This window comes from Phocoena phocoena, chromosome 15 (genome assembly GCF_963924675.1).
Source record: "Phocoena phocoena chromosome 15, mPhoPho1.1, whole genome shotgun sequence".
In the NCBI taxonomy this organism is placed as follows: domain Eukaryota; kingdom Metazoa; phylum Chordata; class Mammalia; order Artiodactyla; family Phocoenidae; genus Phocoena; species Phocoena phocoena.
Genome location: NC_089233.1, coordinates 4,817,643 through 4,836,192, shown reverse-complemented (window position 1 = coordinate 4,836,192; position 18,550 = coordinate 4,817,643). Strand labels below are relative to the sequence as shown.

Sequence of the window (18,550 nt, the reverse complement as noted above, 5' to 3'; positions counted from 1 at the left end):
GCCACAGACGTTCAATTTGTGAAAAATGGAATATCTGCAAAGGGTAATAACATGAGGTGTGCCTGGGTTCATTTGGTTGGGGGAGAAGGCTCCCTTTTCTCCCAAGACCATAGGGATTTCTCCTTTGTCTTAAACTTCATGGACATTTCTAGTCTTTACTTTCTTCCTTTTGTATCTGGGCTTAGTTTTCACAGTATTATACCAGCCAGTTTTTCAGTTTGTTTTCCATTGAGAGAAACTTATATTAATCTAATTTTTAAAATACCAGTGACCTGTCATACCTGACATTTCAGAACTGTCCTTTTTCTATCATGCTAATTAAGCAGTTTCCCCCATACTTTAAATTTTAATATTTTCATTGTTGGTTGAAAAGGGTGGTATTTCTCATCTCATAGCCTTCTTTTGGAAACTTAATTTAGAATGTTTCAGAGGAATAACACGGGAAAGATTTAAAAAAAACCATATTAATCTTCTTAAACATCTGTTTCTGTTTTTTTCCAAGGTGTAAAAATATGGTTCCAGCTTCGAAGAGGTTCACTATACACAGATCTTCTAACGTTCTTACACTTTCTCTGAAACGTTTTGCAAATTTTACTGGTGGAAAAATTGCTAAGGTATGTAGATAATATTCTTAATAACCGTCTATGTTTAGCCTTTCAAAGCTTAAGTGTCAGCAGCTAAATTGAACCGTTTTATTATCTGATTTTCTAAGTTCTTCCAGCACTTGGTAGTAGAAAACAGTGTCGAAGAATTGAGCTCGTAGTTTGGTGTGTGTGTTGATGAGCGTATGTGTTTTTTTCTGCATCCTTTAGCTGGCTAGACTTTCTGAAGATAAATCGATGATTATCATCTTCACTTGGGCTTCACAGTCAGTGCAGGTGACGAGTGGCTGCAGGGAGTGAGCTTGTGTCATTTGAACCCAGTCACATCCTGCCATTCTTTCATCAGAGCTTATTTTTATTCATTTGTTTTCTGACTGGTAGTATACTGAATTTTCCCATCGTCTTCCCACTTTCTGAAGATTGAAAGTGGTCAGAAATCTAGTAACATGCAAAAGAAATCTGTTCCTGTATTGTTAAAAATAAAAATAAGACTGTCTGGACTCTCAAATCCAGAGTTGTGATTGTTACTGTCTCCTTTGATGGATTTGGGGAATTCACTTACTGTGGATCCTTATTTGTTTAAAGGAAATAAAGAATACAGTGGGATTGCATTAAACACACTTAGGTTCAGGTGTGCTCCAGGTTGCTTCTGTCTTTTGAAACGAGGTTCAGTGTGCTGGTTTTCTGCCAGAACATAGGGCACCGTGCTCTGGGGTCTCCTGTGCCCGTGCACATGGGATGACCTGCACCTTCAGAAATGACATTCCTTTCTCCTCTTTCCATTCCTGTGTAGGATGTGAAATACCCTGAGTATCTTGATATTCGACCGTATATGTCTCAGCCGAACGGAGAACCGATCATTTATGATTTGTATGCGGTACTGGTGCACACTGGCTTCAACTGCCACGCCGGCCATTACTTCTGCTACATAAAAGTAAGCTCTGTGCATTTTGCTAGTGACTATTTTTACAATACCCTGTAAGATAGCCCTGGCATTTTGGGGAGGAAAGGTGGGGCTTTTACAGGTAAAATGTGAAAGCCCATTTTTCTTACGTCTCTGGATTGGTGTTCCCTATTTACCTAATTGTATCTAATATCTCTTTTATTGGCTGTTTTGCAGGCTAGCAATGACCTCTGGTACCAAATGAATGACTCCATCGTATCTATCAGTGATATTAGATCAGTACTCAGTCAACAAGCTTATGTTCTCTTTTATATCAGGTATTGTCAGGAAAGCAGCTTTTCATCTTTTCTGTTATGTCATCTCTCTTCCTCTCATCAACATATTTAAATTCAATATTGTTTGTTTAAACAGCATCTCGATGGTGGGGAGAGTAAGGAAGGTGGTATTCAGTGTGGGTCATGAGTTTGCTTTAGCTCCCAGCTCTTTGGCAGGTTAATAAAGAAACGTGCAGAAGAAAGGGAAGGTGGTAGTCTCAGAGGGTGGGCTTCTGCTGCTGCTGGCAAACCGGGTGGGCCAGCGGGCCTGGGAGGCAGTGAGCGGAGGCCTGGAGAAGGGGACTCTTGAGTACCTGGGTGTGGTCACCTCTCAACCACTGAGCACAGGCAGCCAGCCACCTCCCTGGGCCAGGCCTGGGCCAGCGCCAGCACCCCTGCTGCTGCACATTCTGACTCGCTGGCTCCATTTCTGGAAACGCGGGGCCTTGGAGCAGTCCGATGTGCGCTCCAGCGCATTCATCTGTAGTAGCTGGAAATTAAGAACATCGTGAAATTTCCATCAGTAGCAGAAGATCATATAAATTGTAGCATATCCATATGATGCAACACAATGCAGCTGTTAAAAGTGATTTTTATAAAGCTTTTTAAAATGATATGAGAGAGTGCTCCACATATGGAGGAAAAGCCGTTTGAAATTTTACACACTGATCCTGAAGAAATCAGTACAGGCTAAAGCCTGGAGGAAAATCCACTAAATCTGAATAGTAGACGCCTCGAAGCAGTGAGGGGAGGCAAAGTGTTTTTGTTTGTTTCTAACTTTTCAGGATATTACAGATTTTTCTACAATGGTATGTATTTATAATTAGAAAAATAGAAATAAAAAAGAAAAGAAAAATAGCTTTCAAAAAATTAAAAAGTAAAGAACAGTAGCTTTCAGGTAGTGGCATCCTCAGAATACACAGTTCAAGATGCCATTTGCCCAGTGACCCTGTTCTCTCCCGATCCGAGCACCCGGCGCTGGCCAGCACACGATGGGGACCCTGCGTGTAGCTCTGCGCATCATGTCACCTGTCACCTGAGGGTGGGGTGTACGTGAATCTCTTTTGGGGAGATGTCCCATATCACCTTGAGCACTGTCACTCTCTGTCCCCAGGTCCCACGATGTGAAAATAGGAGGTGAACTCACTCATTCCGCCCATAGCCCTGGCCAGTCCTCTCCCCAACCGGTGATCAGCCAGCGGGTTGTCAGCAACACACAGGCAGCATCCGGGTTTATCGGACCACAGCTTCCTTCTCACATGATGAAGGTAACATTCCACGGGTAGAATGTCATCTTTATGTTCATCTTTCCAGCCCTCTAGTTAACACTGCAGTAGTTGTCATGACCTCATCTACAACTGAATTTCTTGTCCAAAGAGTTTATCCAAGCTGTTGATTATATTTCAAATATACAGAAAACCTCCGAGTACGAACATAATGATCAAGAAGAAAGTCTGGTGTAAGTCTGTTTAAACGCTAGAGATTTAGCTCCCACCTTGGACTTCCGTTCACTTAATGGATTAAATATTTGGGGATTCTTGATTAATGCTGGCCTCCAGGAAAGTGATGCTTTTACAAAAAGAACACTTTAGTCGTATCCGTTTAGCCCTTTCAGGAGTGTGGCATTTTCTCTGTGCCGTCCGGCTGGGTCTGATCACACTCCCTCATGGCTTCTCAGGGGGAATGGAAGGTATGCCTGGTTCGTGTGAAGCTCTGGTCCTCAGTGGAGGCCTGGCTTTTGCTTGACGTAGGTGTTGAGATTGTGGACATGTTGGACTTGTTGGAATAGCCTGTATACACTTTGGAATGATCCTTTCACCTGTGCCATAGTGTCATAACAGCCTCCAGTTTGATAGGGAGCCACAGATTCAGTGCCTTAGGGAGCTGGACAGGCAGCAGGTCCTGCACTGGGCTCTGCCTGAGTGAGGCCTCAGGACACGGCCAATTGGAGAGCGCAGGCCCCTTGTGGAGGGGCCACCGCTGTTGCTTTTTCAAGAAAGGTTTGTGGTGGGCAGGCCCGCAGGAGAGGGGGAGGGCTTTCTAGGTGCGTGAAGCTTGTTATTCACAAAAGGAAAAGATAACCGAAGTGGGAGAGGCCCACGGCCTCAGGTTTCTGAGTCTGCGACTGTTTCTGGAGCTCTCACCTGGCTGTGGTCTGCTTGTTTCCAGAACCCACCTCATCTAAACGGGACAGGACCCTTGAAGGAAATGCCGAGCAGCTCCATGGCAAGTCCTAACGGGAATTCCAGTGTCAGTAGGACTGGCCCTGTCAACGCCTCAACATCTGTTCAGGACTGGCCGGTTAACAGGCCCTCAGTTATTCCAGAACATCCCAAGAAACAGAAAATCACGATCAGTATTCACAGCAAGTTACCTGTGCAGAAAATGCCGTCACAGCCTACTCTTCACAGCAGCTCTTCAGAGAGCCCGAACAAGCCTGCCCCCTCATCTACCATTACGACTTCTACTGCAATACAGTCTACCTCGAGTGCCCCCATGATGCCCGCGTCTAGTAAGGTAACGAAGCAGATCACCCTGAGGGAGTCCTGCCCTGAGCCTGTGACGAACGGCAGGTCCAAGCTGAGCTCCGGCGTGCTGGTCCCCTATGGCGCCGAGTCGTCTGAAGAGTCCGACGAGGAGGCGAAGGGCCTCGGCAAGGAGAACAGTCTCCGTCCCGCCGAGAGCGCGCGCGCCCCTGCTCCGGTTGCCGAAGATGTCGGGGCCTCTCCGCACGAGCTCCGAGAGCCCGTGGCTCTAAATGGTGCTACCAGTACGGACAGTGACCCGAAAGAAAACAGCCTACCCTCGGGTGCTGCCAGCTGCCAAGTCCAGCCTGCCCTACACTCAGAAAACCCCTTTTCTAAGGCAAACAGTCTCCCTGGGAAGGTGAGTGCGCATCGGCCGGGGCTGGGACGGCCTTTGCTTCCACCCTCGTGTCCGGCGGGTCACGTGGCTGGGTTTCAGGTGGCCCCCGGAGTTGAAATCTCTCTGTTTTTTTATGGTAGTTGATGCCTGCTCCTTTGCCACTTCTCCCAGAAGACAGAATCTTAGAGACCTTCAAACTCGGCAGCAAAGGGAAAGGCTCCACAGATGAGATGAGGTAGGATACGGTCCCAAGGCCGTGGGACGCGGGCCGGGGAGTCACAGCAGGGCCTGTGGGTGCGGCCGCTCTGGGAGTCTTAGGGTGAACCTTTTGGACCCTGGAATGATTTGAATAACGATCTGTCGAACTCATTCATGTTCCTTTTAAGAAAGTAAACACGTACAGGGTCTGTTAGTCCAGCTGACGCCCCCCCCCCTCCCGCAGCGCCGCTCCTCTCTGGGGCCCCTCCTCAGCCCCTGGCTGGGCCTCCCGCCGGCACCGTCCCACTCAGCCCCCCGTGTGACAGGCACCTGAGGAGGTGTGAAGGGGTGGCGCGGGGCTTCTCGACTGTCCAAGAGCAAAGGCTTTGTTTTGCTCCCTTTAGAATTCTGAAATTAAATTCCTAGTTAAGATCGTCTGTCTCCACACTTAAAAAAAAAAAAGAAGTCAGTCAGTGCATTGACCTCAACGTCATGTGATGGGAATAGAAGGAAGGGTCAGAGGCAGTGGCGTGTCGCCACGTGAACAGCCCGGGAGACGGTGCCACCGCAGGACGCGGGGTGGGCCAGCAGCTTGGCACCACGCACAGGTCACATCACGCACGTCAGCGCCGTGACGTCCTCCTGGTGGACGACTTCTGGCCAAGCTCTGACCAACCTGAGATCAACACCCTAGTGGTGTCTGTGAAATGGCCAGTAAATAGAGCTGGGGTTTTCACCCACGTGAACATTGGGACATGGGCTGTTCTGTGGGACCGCCTGCCTCACCCCCACCCACTGGTGCTGATGAGGCTCCCCCATCGTGGGGCTAACCCAAAAATGCACCCCACGTTTCAGAAGGGCCCTGCGGGGGGCGTGCCCTCACCAAGAACCACTGTTAGGAATGCTCACTTAGAAAAGCGAGCAAAGAGCAGGCACTCCCAGTCGGCCCTGGAGGGGGCACTTGAACCTCAGTCCCTGGCAGGACGGCTGTCCTCCTCTCTGTCCTTGTCTGGCTTAGCTGGTCTTCAAACGTAATGTGCGCGAGAATTGTGACAGGTGATTGTATAAGCAGTCAGTCCCCAGCTACAGACGTTTCCTAACCTCACGTGCGGCCTTGAACACGTCACTGCCACGCTCTAGATCACACGTGTCTTCTCTCTCCCAGATATTTTCCCGCTGCAGAGCGGGCCCGCTTTAGGGTTTTTCTTGCTCTCTGGCAGCTTTCATTAACTTCGAGACTCCATCAGAAGCAAGGCAGAGTTCTTTTACTACAGAAGGTGTTTCTGAAGCCTCAGTGATCCCTCACAATTTGCAGGTAATTCAGGGAGCTCTTGGCTGTGTCTGGAGGTAGCTACTCTAGCTCCGAGGCTCCAGGAAAATTCAGAGAAAAGGGATCCAGAGGAAAAGTAAGAGCCCCATCGATACTTGACTTTTCTGATGGTTCGGACTTGGTTATTAAGAAGAATTAGAAGTATATCTGAAAACAGAAGGCGCCTAGAATTGCGGAATTATTATTGCTGAAAAATGGGGTAGGCTTGATACAAATTTTTACATTTTTATTTAATGAGAAAATTTGAAGTTTCCAAAAATGATAAGCCCAGTTTTAGGTTTAAACCCGATGTAGTAAAGCCATAAAATATTTAGTAAACGAACGATTTGAAGTGTTTGTCCCTGTAAGCCAGGAAGCAAACAAGTAAATGGCTGATTTCTTTCTTTCTTTCTTTCGGTGGGGCTGCAGTACAACTGGGACAGAGGAGAGGCCTCCGCAGGACCCTGAGGCTGAGCTGGAGGCTGGCAGCTCCGCTCCCGATTCCTGTGAGAACCTAGAGCTGGTCATGAGCCTCAGCAGCAAATTCAAGAAGGTTTTGTCGCCCTCAGACGCCAGCATCAAACCTACCAAAGAAGAAGTCTCTGAAAACCTTTTGGCAAAACCCGAGGAGGCTTTGCCCAGTATCAACACCTTTTGTAACACCAACAAGGATACCCTCGGGGATGATCAGCTTCCTAAACCGTGTGACCCAGGGAATTTAACAAACGATCAGAGCAAACCGTCCCAGGACGTGAAAGGGACGTCACCAGAGCGTCCCCAGGACCCGGTGGCAGCAGAAGCCGCGGGGAGGCTGAGCCCGAGTCCCTTGTCAGGTACCGAGGGCGACTGTGAGCCTGAGCCCTTGGGTCACAGCAGTCGGGACAGAGGCACGGATGTGGAGGGTCCCCCTAAAAGCACAGGGGTGTCCGCAGATGGGGTGCCCTCTCCGCAATTAGACAGGATCGCAGAAAACCGTCCAGAGGGGGTCCCCGAGCAGAGTAACGGTGAGAGAGGTGAAGACAGTAAGGCCGGGCAGAAGGTCCAGGAGGCTTGTGCAGTGCCGGAAAAAACCAGCAGCCTCAGAAAGGTTGACCGAGGACATTACCGCAGCCGCAAAGACCGATCGTCCAGCGGCGAGCACGCGCGGGACAGCAGGAGCGGGACGGAGGAGCAGCCTCGCCGGAAGCGGCCCCACCATGAGTGGAAGCGGTGCCGGTCCGAGCGGCCCGAGCCCTGCGCCGCGGCCCCGCACGCCCCCTGCCCCGGATCCCTGGCCAGGTCCGGCCACCCGCGCTCCCGGAGCATGGGGGCCCCCGACCAGGAGTGGGGCCGCTACCACCATGCTGAGGCCGAGCACGCCTGGGCCCGGGAGAACTACCCGGACGGGATGCGCTGGGGGCGGTTCAGGTACCACCACGACAGGTACGCCTCGTACCCGGCCCGCGAGCCGTGGGAGTGGAGGCCCCTCCACGGCGAGCGAGAGTACGACCGAGCCGGGCCCTACAGCGGCCGGCCCCACAAGGACCACTACAGAGGCCGGAAGGGCCACGAGCCGGCGGCCAAAGAGAGGGACCGGCACCGCGTCAGCAGCCCCGGGGCGGGCCCGGCCCACACGCCCCCTCCGCACCCTGCTGACAAGTACGCCCACGACAAGGCTGCACTGGGGGCTGAAGACAGAGGCTGTGACCTCGCCGGTCAGTTTCATGAACACAAAAACGTCAAGTCACGAAAACGGAGGTACAGTAGTGTAGGGGATAAAGACAGCCATGTAGAAAAGAAAGCCTGGAGAAGCTTACAAAAGGATCCTTTAGAGGAGCCTAAAGTGAAGAAGCACAAAAAATCAAAGAAAAAGAAATCCAAGGACAAACACCGAGAGCGGAATTCCAGGTGAGGGTGTGTGTGCGTGGTGACGGGTGAAGGGCTGTGTCCTGTGTATGTGACTCTGATTTGTACTTTTTGTCTCTGTGGGTTTTGGACTTCCCTGTTTTTATAGATTCCTATAACTTAGCTCTGTGTTAAGCTGGATCTTATTTCATGGTATTTTAAAATGCCCGAAAGCCATCTTTTAAGATGATGTTGCCGTTTTCAGTTGGTGCTTTTTAATTTCTAGGAGTAAGTGTGCAGTGTTTGGTAGATAGATAAAACTTGGGATGTTCTGACTTCACAGTGATTGTTAATATATTTATTCACAGATTTAGTTATATTTTCACATCTGCTGATACTTCCTTCACCCTCAGTGACTACTGCCTCGTGGCAGGAAATGGGAGGCCGCCACCCTGTTGAACGTGCCTGTGACCCAAAGGGCTGAGACACATCGTTTGTTGCATTTGCCTCTGTCTAGTTTTCTGTCTCCATTTCTCAGTTTGAAATCTCATTGGGACATTTGTATGTTTTTTTTTTTTTTTTTTTTTTTTTTTAATTTTTGCGGTACGCGGGCCTCTCACTGTTGCGGCCTCTCCCATTGTGGAGCACAGGCTCCGGATGCGCAGGCTCAGCGACCACGGCTCACGGGCCCAGCCACTCCGCGGCATGTGGGATCCTCCTGGACCGGGGCACGAACCCGTGTCCCCTGCATTGGCAGGCGGACTCTCAACCACTGCGCCACCAGGGAAGCCCGACATTTGTATTTTTAAAAAGCTAAATTGGTCAGTAGTTTTCTTGAAAATGACTTCCCCACGATGAGAGGGGTGCGGTTATGCGCATTGCGTGCTACACGTTGGCGTCTCGTAAAATCGAAACCCTGGGAAGAGGTTACCAGGAGGCATAGGTAGAGGGTGTGGTTACTTGAAGGAAAAGGAAATCAAACCTCCTTCCCTCCTATGTGCCTGAGACACCTGGCAAAAATATTTTTTCCTTCAGCCACTAGCTTCAGGAAAAATTGATGAAATCCTTCCTCTGGTGTTTTGGCCATAGCTCCCCTCCCAAACAAAGCTGAAGGGCATCGGTGGGGAAAGGTTGAAATTGGTGAACTTATGACCCCAGACTTAAAAAATTATTACAATGAAAACAACGCATTTTTCATTATAGGGTTTACCTGTGTTCACATAATGAGTGTCAACAGTAGTGAGTATAAATCGAAGACCAGTTCTCTTTGGGGTGGTTTGCTTTTCCGGTGGTTTGAGTTCTGGCTTTTTCTTCTGCAGGCGTCAGCAGTACTCAGACCTTTTGGTAACGCACTCTGATGCCGACCTGCACAACAGACACAAGAAGAAAAAGAAGAAGAAGAAAAAGAAGAAGCACTCAAAATCAGAGAACTCGCTTAGAGATTCAGAGCCACTCTTGCCCGAGGCCACCAGCTGTGAGACTGTGGACCATTTCCAGGGAGCGGACAGCGCTTTCCCCCTCACGGCCAGCCAGCCTCTGGATGGTGTGGGACCTTGCCCTGAGAAAACAAAACATTTCTGGATGGAAACGAGGGATGACAGGTGTCATCTGTCTAAGTGTGGCCAGGGTAAGAGGACATACTTGGAACTGCGAATATAGAAACTCTTTTCTTTGGAAAGGGTGGTTAACACAGGGAAGGAGCCTCAAAGGGCATAGAAGGTGTAAGTCCCCTCTGAGCTCCCCGCCCTGTGTCCTCTGCCCGACGGCTGGCCCGAGGCTGCTGTGGCCGGTCTCGACGGTTAGCCGTGCTGCCGCGGCGCTTACTGGAGACCTGAGTTACGCGGAACCGGGAACCTCTGGAATTGATGGCTCTGAGTGTCTGATTGTGGACCAGAACTTCTGTTTTTAAGCCATTTTTGATAGAAATGTTGTGGTACATTCTTTCTCTCCAGAATCCTTAAGCCTTTGGCATTGTGAGTAGAACCTAGAACTCAGTTTGGTGACTGGCTCGCTGGACGTCACGCTTCAGGCCTGCGTTGGTGAAGCTCAGGCTCCTGACGGGGTGCCCTGGGTCACTGCAGGCCTCTGGGCTCTGGGATTCTTGTCTGCTTTGCACAGCTCTGCCTTCCCTTGTAACTTCCCAGCCTTTTCTACTCTGATTGCTCTGAAAGCAGAGCCCCCCCTTGCTTCCTCATCTGTTCCGATGACCTTCGACCCTGGAAGGAGTGCTGAGCGTTTTTGAGGGGGCCGGGGGCCCCCCTAGGGCAGGGCTGGACTGGCCGCCGCCTTTGCGCGGCCTGACGGTAAGGAAGGATTTGACGTTTTTAAATGGTTGGAAGAGTCAAAAGAAGAATATTTCATTTCACATGAAAATCGTGTGAAATTGAGGTGTCAGTAGAGCCGCAAGGAGCCCAGCCCAGCCCGCCTGTCCGCCCGTCCACGGGGACAGGTTTGCTGGCCTCGCCCTGGACCCCTGAGGCGCACCCTCACGACCCTGCCCGCTGTCCTAGACGTCCAGGGGTCACGGGGTTCTCGACTGCGTCCTGGACCCGGGTGAGGTATCGTTTGTTCGGGGGCAGCCCTGTCCCTTCCAGTGGCCCAGTCCCATGATGGTTGGTGGAGGAGGGACAGATGGCTGCACAGTGCACTGGCGTTTGGAGAAGCCGAGGGCAGAAGGTGGGGGGGGGCGGTTGTTCCTGAGTGGCGGGGGGAGTGCTGGGGCGCGCGGAGTGGGTGAGGAGTCGTAGGGACGGCAGGAAAGGGAAGCTACCGGCGGGTTTGCTCTGTGTGTTCGTTAAGAGGGGAATTATTTGCATTTCCGCATTGGTTTCCCATGAACAGTTCAGCGATTCGGGGAAGGCGCTTGGTGGGGATGAGTCCCTTCTGATGTCTGCTTGGTGCTTGGGGCGAAGTGGAGACGGGCTGTTCGTGTGCATTCTGCGCAGATCCGCAGGGATTCTACGTTTTTGCCAGAATCCCCTTCCGGCTGCAGGTCTCTGGTGAGGACCACAGCTGGAGGCCGCCAGTGCACCCACAGAGCTGGCTCGGGGGACAGTAGGTGGCGTGCGAAGCCCAGTAGTGGGCACGTGGTGGCCCAGGCCGCGTCTCCAGAGGCTGCAGGAGATGGGGTGGCCCCTTTCCTGCCCTCGATCTGATGGCGCCCAATGACTGGCTTGGGCGCCCGTCCCGTCCTGACCTCCCGGGAAGGGCCACCTGCTCGGGCCCAGGGCAAGCATCGCTGTTGGCTGGTGGAGGGCCGGACCTCTTGGCCTGCGTGTGTCTGTCCTGGCGCCTTGACCACTGACCTCTCTTCCAGACTCCTGTTCTCTGGCGCCATCAAGCTCTCGATTTCTTTGGCCTCAGATCTGTTCTCACCTAACGTTGAAATGCTGCTGCGTTTACTGGGGTCAGAGTGGACTCCCGCTGAGGGGACGTGGTCCTCAGTTACCACCTCAACTCTTGTTTCCAGTGAAACACTTTGGAGACACAGCTTGTGTAGGACTGATTTCAGGCAACAGACATTAAGCTACTGAGGACTGCTTCTGAGTGTAATCACGTAACGCACACAGAGCATAGGCACTAAAATTTTTGCAAAACCATCATTAAAACGTTTCCTAACCTTTGCTTTCTAGGTGATTGAAAACGTGGCTTCAAGACAAAAAATTCACTGGTTACGGTAAGCTCTTTTCGTCTCTCTATGTTCTTCCTGTTTGTTTGTAGAGCCGCTGAGGGGCCCTGAGCAGGGAGCTTTGGGACTCGGCTTCGGGGGTAGCAGATGGGGAGTCAGTCCTTGTGTGGTGGGGGTGGATTTGGGCCCCTTAAGTCAGAGAGTCGCTCCGCTCCCTCCCTCCCTCCCTCGTTGTAAGAAAGTGAGGCCAGGTCAGAAGCTTCAGAATCAAGTCATTTGATAAACGTTTGAAAGATGGAGAAGCCATGTCCTCTCGCAGGCCCCACCTGAGGGGCCGAGAGAGGGGAGCCCTTCCCGTGCCCGCCGCCCGCCCCGCGCACCGAAAGGGCTCGGGCTTGGTTTGATCGGAATGGGTTTTGGGTGCTTTTTTACAGCAGATCAAAACCTGGACTGTCATTTCCTCCTGGCCTCGTACTCAGTGGCCCCGGGAGGTGGGGGTTGGTGTCCCGGGCGCGCTGCAGCTGCAGGGTTGCTCTCCGGAGGGAATTTTGTCCAAACGTGTAACTTCTGGTAGTCGGCAAGGGGGGGGGGGTTTAAGTGAACTGTCTGCAGGAGATTAACTTGCAGTTGATGAACACGCTTTACGGCGTGTCATCAATGGGAAGACCGGAGCCGCATTAAGGAATTAGCCTCTTCCTACCTAGAGCAAGGGAATCGCCGGGTTGCGGCGGCTCCGCGGCGGCCGGGCTGGCGGGACCGCGCCCAGCAGAGGGCGCCCTCCCCGCAGGCCTCCGCGCCACCGCCGGCAACCTTCACCGCCCGCGGGGAGGCAGGCGGGCTCCCCGCAGAGACCTGGGGGCGCCTGCTAAGGGGAGGGCGTGAATGAAGAAGAGAAGTCCCGCCCGGGGCTCACGGGGCACTGGGCTCCCACTTCCTGCCTCTGGACCAACTAACAACGCCCGCTGCCTCTTGTCTTTCAGATTCAACGTGTTCAACAGAAGCCATCCCCAACCCACATTAAATTACAAATAGAGAAAATAACTTGAAATCTGCGTGGTGCTTCTTTAGTGTAAATAGTGTATAGATTTTACCATGGAGGACTTTTTTTTTTAGTTTTTACCTTTTCTTAAGTACCCTTATTCCGAATGGGTGAACACTTTCTACAACTGCTGACCATTGTAAAATACTGTGTATATAAATCACATTGAAAATAACGCCCTGGACTAGAACATCTCAAATGCTGCTTAATCACAGACTCAGGTTGATCACTCGTATTCCATGTAATGCTCCTCCAAGTTAGACATCCGGTGCGAGACCAACCGGGAAACCATGGAATTATTAAAAGTACAAACTGACAGTGCGTATATTTAATTTAAAAACTTATTTAAAGATTCACAAGCTCTCAACTAGACTTTTGAGAGCAGTCTGTCTGTCTTCTGTAATGTCTGATACTAGAAACTAATTTGCTTCGTATTTTAGTTGTATTCAAGATTTGAAGATTTTATAGACAAGTTCTGTTTTTGAACTTTGTGGAGCTGTTCCAATCAATTTACCAGTTATGATGACTATTTACATTATGAATGTATAATCTGAACATTATCTGTAAGGCCTACAGTGTGTTTTTATTACATAACACTTTTTTATACAGTGTCTCTTGTCTTGACTATGATATTGGAGTCTGAGTTGTCAGCTTGGTCCCTTAAAGTTTCTAGTTACAGACAAAAATCATACTGTGATTTTATTTTTAATATGGATATGCTATCAAACTGTGATACACTTATAATTCACTGGTCCTGCATCAGGAGTTGGAGTGGGGAAAACTGTATTTAATACAGTTTGTATCTGAATAATCTGTATGGTTTATACAGTTTGTGTTGTTCAGAGACGTCTAAAGTTTGATCTTTGTTTTTTTAAAGATTAAAAAAGCACTTGCCCCACTGTAAATATACAGCATGTAAAATTTATATAGTATATAAATGGCAGCAAATTAAACCTTTCGTGTCATTTTTTACTGCTGTTGTCCCCATTTGCTTACAGACGCTTCTCCTGGACTTCTTTCTCTTTGCATTCACTTTCCTAAAACCTCTAAAGCTCAAGCCACGGGCTCTCAGTCCCAGACTGAGAGGTGCAGACCCCAAATGGGGGAGGGAGAGTCAGGTGTGGGCTGCTGGACCCGACAGTCTCCCTACTTTAAAGAACCCAGTCACAGGCAATCTTGTTTTAACAGTGCGTTTTTATTTAAACCAACACAGTATTGCAACTTGACAGCCATACACTCTCCAACTTCACCATCCACTTACTTTACAACAAAATATCAGTAATAGATATAGGGTATTTCTTCATGCAAGTTGGAGTATATACACTGAATAACACTCCGGAAGTCATATTATATATGTACATTATTTACATATTAACTCTATTTACTGTAAATAGAAATGTTTCCTAAGAAAAAAATAAAACAAGAAATCACAATGTGTGGTTTCTGGTCTACAACAGACCTAACTTCTCAGCAAAGCACATCTATGTAGATATATGCATTTTAACTTGAAAAATATGCATGGCTTTATATGCAGCATTAAATGCTGCTTCATCTATAAATAGCTCCTATTTGGACTCAACCTGGTACCACATTAAACTGCTCAAAACTGTTCCGTGATCCTGAAGACACTTGCTTGTCTGGGTCCAGGGTGGGCCAATTAAACCCCACATGTTAATGGGGGCTGGTGGGGCCGTGTAAGCCGCCGTCTCCCGCCCAGCGACCCCCTTCCCTGCCTCCTGCCCTCCGTCTCTGGAGGAGAGCTCTTCGGCCAGAGTTGGGACTGACCATTCAAGCACTGAGCGCAGACAGGGGGGTGGGGAGGGGGATGAACGGGGGACCACGCTGAGGTCCAGGCAGCCGGGCCCGCACCCTACAGCCCCGTCAGGTTAACACTGTCACACAAAACCTGGAGTTAACACGATTTCACGTAACACTCCCTCCCGAGGGCAAGTGACACAGATTCTGAGCACCATGGCCTTCTGCATCGTTCCGGGCAAACAGGCCTCAGGCGAGGCTCCTTCACAGGTGGCCAGAGGAACAGATTTCTTCCAGGCGTTTCCTTATGCTCACTTCTCCCAGCCCCACCCTGAGGCACACCCGAAAGACAGAAAGCCCTGTATCCCTAGGGTCCTACCTGGGTCAGACAAAGGAGAGACCGGTAATTCCACACAAAATCCTGATGGAGCCCGCGCCCCAAGCAGCCCGGGTACAGGGAGGGCCAGCCCGAGGGGAGGGCACTGCCAGGTCGTCGTCAGCAGTGTTTGGTCTGGCGGTCTGGGCAGCGTCCCTTTTCACGGAAGACGGGGGCCAGAGTTGCATGTACGCCAGTCACGCGCTTCAGGAATGCTGACTTGCCTTTCTCAAAACTAGAGGGTCCAATCTGAGGTATCAGTACAGTAGCAAAGCCTAAAAGCTTGGGAATGAACCAAAAAAATCAGTTTGATGCATGTGGGAGAGTCCTGGGCGCAGGCCCTTGTGCCGTCTGGTGTGACTTAGCGCTACAAGGTCAGCTGCACCGAGGCCGAAGGCCCACAGCCGTTCAGTCTCAGCATCAAGGCAGCTCCCAGGAACGGTTCCTTCTGCTCTCTACATCTCCACGTAAGTGCGTACAGCCTGCGGTTGTCACTCGGACTCTGCTTTTGCACAGGAGAGGGGATGACCTCTCAAGTGTGCAAGCGGAGGGAGTGCTTTTGCGGCTGGGGCAGGGAAAGGAGGTCCTGCAGGGGAGGGACCCTCCACCGGAACGGCCCCTGTGGGCAAGGGGGTCCTACGTAGTACATGCAGGGGTCCTGGCGGCGGAAATAAAGCTCCCAATAAAAAGGCATCTGTCACCAGCCCCAAATGTCCCAGCACCCAGCGCCTCTCGGCCGGCCCACCTGTGCACCCTTGGGCCAGTTCTGCGACGTGCTGGGGCCCAGCTCCAGCCTGCCCTCAGCGCACGACTGAGCACCTCTCTCTCATTCAGCCACCAGCAACCTGACAACCTCCTGTTCGGCGATCTTCAGCAGTCCCACCACCAGTGCACGTTTGGGGTTTTAAACTATTTACAGAAAAGGCTAAGCGCTCCACTTCTTCATCCCCACCCCCCGACCTGCTCTTTTCCCTCCCCATAACGGAAGATCAAATCTCTGAAAACATGGAATAAGGTTATCCCTGTCTCCTTATATGTCCACTCATTACGTTAAGAAATCTGTCAAATTATTCTGAGCATTCGTTTTGCCAACAAGTAGTGAAGACAGTGGTCACAGCTGGTCTGAACCACGTGTTCAGCTGGACCACAGGACACTGCTGTTTGTGGGCGTCAGAAACGGTCAAACATGAGAAGTTTCATGTGGTCCAACATATACACTGTCTATCCTGGGATTCAGAAGTTACAGGACAAATGCCCCAAACCGAAATTTATATTTTAACAATTTGTCTCTTTAGAAAGTATCTGTGGGACCACAAAGTCTGAGCTGAACGGTCCCAGAGGACTGGACTCCGCCCTGCCCCGCCCAGTCCTGGTCGTCAAGGACACGTGCGCCTCCCTCCACCAGGAGCTCCCCTGGGCGCCCCCACGGGCGGGGCGCCCCCCCAGCCCCCCGGAGGCTGCATACGTGTACACATGTAATTGTTCTCAGTGCACAGTATATTCTTGTGTCCAGAAGTTAAATTTATAGCTGCCATTCTAAAAATACTACTGTTAGAAAGTATCTTTCATTATAATTTGAGAATATAAAAAGGCATATAAAAGCTATAATCCTATATATCTGAGAAGAAAAACTCAATAAAAAACTGGTAGCTTTTCCTTTCCTGTTATGATACAAAACAGCGGCTTCCAGAACGGCGAACACCGCCACAAAGGAGCACGTGTGACCCCGCGTCTGCCACGCGGATTTTCACGGCTGAACCACCAGGCGCAGCTGCTGGACGAGACTTCGAGAAGGATGCGCTCGGCGCTGGGAGGGCAGCGGGAAGGGACGACGTGAGGCCCCTCGAGACCAGCGGGGGCCGCCGTCCCTGAGGAGCCAGGCCGGGGGTCCAGGGTGTCGCGGGGAGGCCCCCACTCTTTGCTGCGGGGTTTGAGTTTACTTTTACCTGCTGCTCAGGCCAGGAAAGCTCTATTTCTTATTGGCAATCCTCCTTTTCCTCGTGGCCAACATGTCATAGAAAGGATCCCTGCTGATACTCGCTCTGGGGGAAAAATGAGAAAGAAACTCGGTTAAGCGAGGAGGGCCGGTCCTCCCCCGCGCGGCCCCGCCCCCTCTGCCCCCACCCCATAGGACCCACCCACAGCCCCGGGCCCCCGCCGTCCGGCCCCGCCCCCACGGGCCCGGGGGCGCACCGGATGGACTTCATCCACTCCTCCTTCTCCTCGGGGCTGGGCGCCGAGATGCGGTACACCACGTGGTTGCCCTCCACCACCCGGCCGTCCGCCTCCGTCTTACAGGCTTTGATGACCTGCCCTTTGTGGCTCGGGTTATAAAGCTCGAAACAGTTCTGGTGGAGACAGACACGACAGTCACCCGGCGCCGGGGGGAGGGGAGGGGAGGGGAGGGGAGGGGAGGGAGGGCGGGGGGCAGGGAAGCCAGCTTACAGGTTTCCGCGGGTCTTCCACCTCCCGGATGCTCAGGTTCTCCAGCGGGATGATTCCCCGGGGCTCCTTATCCTGCGGGAGGAGAGCGCTCAGCCAGCCTCCCCCGGCATCCGCGGAGGGTCCCGCGACGCGACGCGGAGGACGGGCAGCCCCGCACTCGCCCTGCACTTACCGTCGTGTATTCAAAGTAATAGAGGCAGTTGTCGGTGAGGATGAACCAGCGCCGCTTCCAGGTTTTCACGCGCCCCCCTAAGAGCAGAGGGACCCCGTGAGTCAGGGCGGCGCGGGCCCTACACAAGTTAGTGCGCTTTTCATAAATGCCACAGGAGCCGAGCTGGGTTTTAAGTGTCCTGCCTCGTGGAAAATGTTTCACATTCTGCCCCCCGATTCCGCCCGACACTCAGCCAAATGCCGGCCTGCTGTGCTGCCTGGCCCGCCCGCATGCACCCCGCCCGCCTGCGCGGCACCCAGATGAGCGCTTCCCAAATCTGCTTCCTGCAGGAGTTAGTCGTGATGAATGGTCTTAATTTCCCCACATGGAAATGACAACAGGATGCAGGTCTGTCCAGGACTTAATCCCGTTACGTCAGGGCCATCATCACATTACTGAGGACTGCAGGCGGCCCTGGGATCCATCAAAATCGATTACGCCTTGGCCCAGGGAATTATTAGATTGAATTAATCTCTTAAGATCTGGGACACACGTGTACACACACACACACACACACACAGCACACAGAGATCATCTGCACCTACTCTCTTTACACTATGGAAAAGAAAATCTCTTTTACCCTCAAATATACAGCAGAAACAAACTAGTTTCCATTTCTAGTTTTTGCTCCTGATACAAAGTTTAAAAACAAAAACTGAAAGAGAAAACATGAGCCTGGTGACAGATGCCCACGATCTACGGGCACAAGGTAAGCAGCGGCTCCCCTGACCCACTGCTCCCCAGGGGACGTGCAGGCAGGCAAGACCCTCATGGCCAAGGGTCATAAACCCGGTCCCTGCTGTGAGAAGCTTGGGGAGCCCAGACAGGGACACAGGGGGACATGAAGGTCAACCTGAGGGCTGAGGCACGAGGGCCTGACGTTTGTGGAGATCTGGGGTGGGGGGCGGGGGAAGAGATATGCATGAGGACACCCAGCTGCAGGGAGGGAGCCCCGCCTTCAGATTCAGTGCCACTGAGGGGTCCTCAGGGACTGAGACCCTCACCCCTGCGTCACTGATGATACGTCTGTCCTCGTGACGGCCGCAGGCAGGCTGGGTATACGGGGCGGCCATGCGGGGA

General features: G+C 51.6%; 2 protein-coding genes across 2 annotated transcripts in view; one reads left to right on the top strand and one right to left on the bottom strand.

The window, feature by feature from the left end:
- The window catches only part of USP42 (ubiquitin specific peptidase 42), a 31,005-nt gene extending 18,014 nt beyond the window's left edge, over window positions 1-12,991 (top strand). Inside the window, exons 8-17 of the mRNA XM_065893637.1 lie at window positions 503-614; window positions 1,396-1,536; window positions 1,723-1,823; window positions 2,935-3,088; window positions 3,990-4,706; window positions 4,826-4,920; window positions 6,622-8,079; window positions 9,336-9,643; window positions 11,649-11,692; window positions 12,625-12,991. Of these exons, the coding sequence (XP_065749709.1) occupies window positions 503-614; window positions 1,396-1,536; window positions 1,723-1,823; window positions 2,935-3,088; window positions 3,990-4,706; window positions 4,826-4,920; window positions 6,622-8,079; window positions 9,336-9,643; window positions 11,649-11,656 (3,094 nt within the window). The 3' untranslated portion in view covers window positions 11,657-11,692; window positions 12,625-12,991. The remainder of the gene's footprint in view (window positions 1-502; window positions 615-1,395; window positions 1,537-1,722; window positions 1,824-2,934; window positions 3,089-3,989; window positions 4,707-4,825; window positions 4,921-6,621; window positions 8,080-9,335; window positions 9,644-11,648; window positions 11,693-12,624) is intronic.
- Window positions 12,992-16,463: 3,472 nt separating this feature from the next.
- CYTH3 (cytohesin 3) overlaps window positions 16,464-18,550 on the bottom strand; it is an 88,383-nt gene continuing 86,296 nt past the window's right edge. The window contains exons 10-13 of the mRNA XM_065893476.1: window positions 17,432-17,508; window positions 17,260-17,331; window positions 17,008-17,162; window positions 16,464-16,856 (exon numbers count right to left, since the gene is read on the bottom strand). Of these exons, the coding sequence (XP_065749548.1) occupies window positions 16,784-16,856; window positions 17,008-17,162; window positions 17,260-17,331; window positions 17,432-17,508 (377 nt within the window). The 3' untranslated portion in view covers window positions 16,464-16,783. The remainder of the gene's footprint in view (window positions 16,857-17,007; window positions 17,163-17,259; window positions 17,332-17,431; window positions 17,509-18,550) is intronic.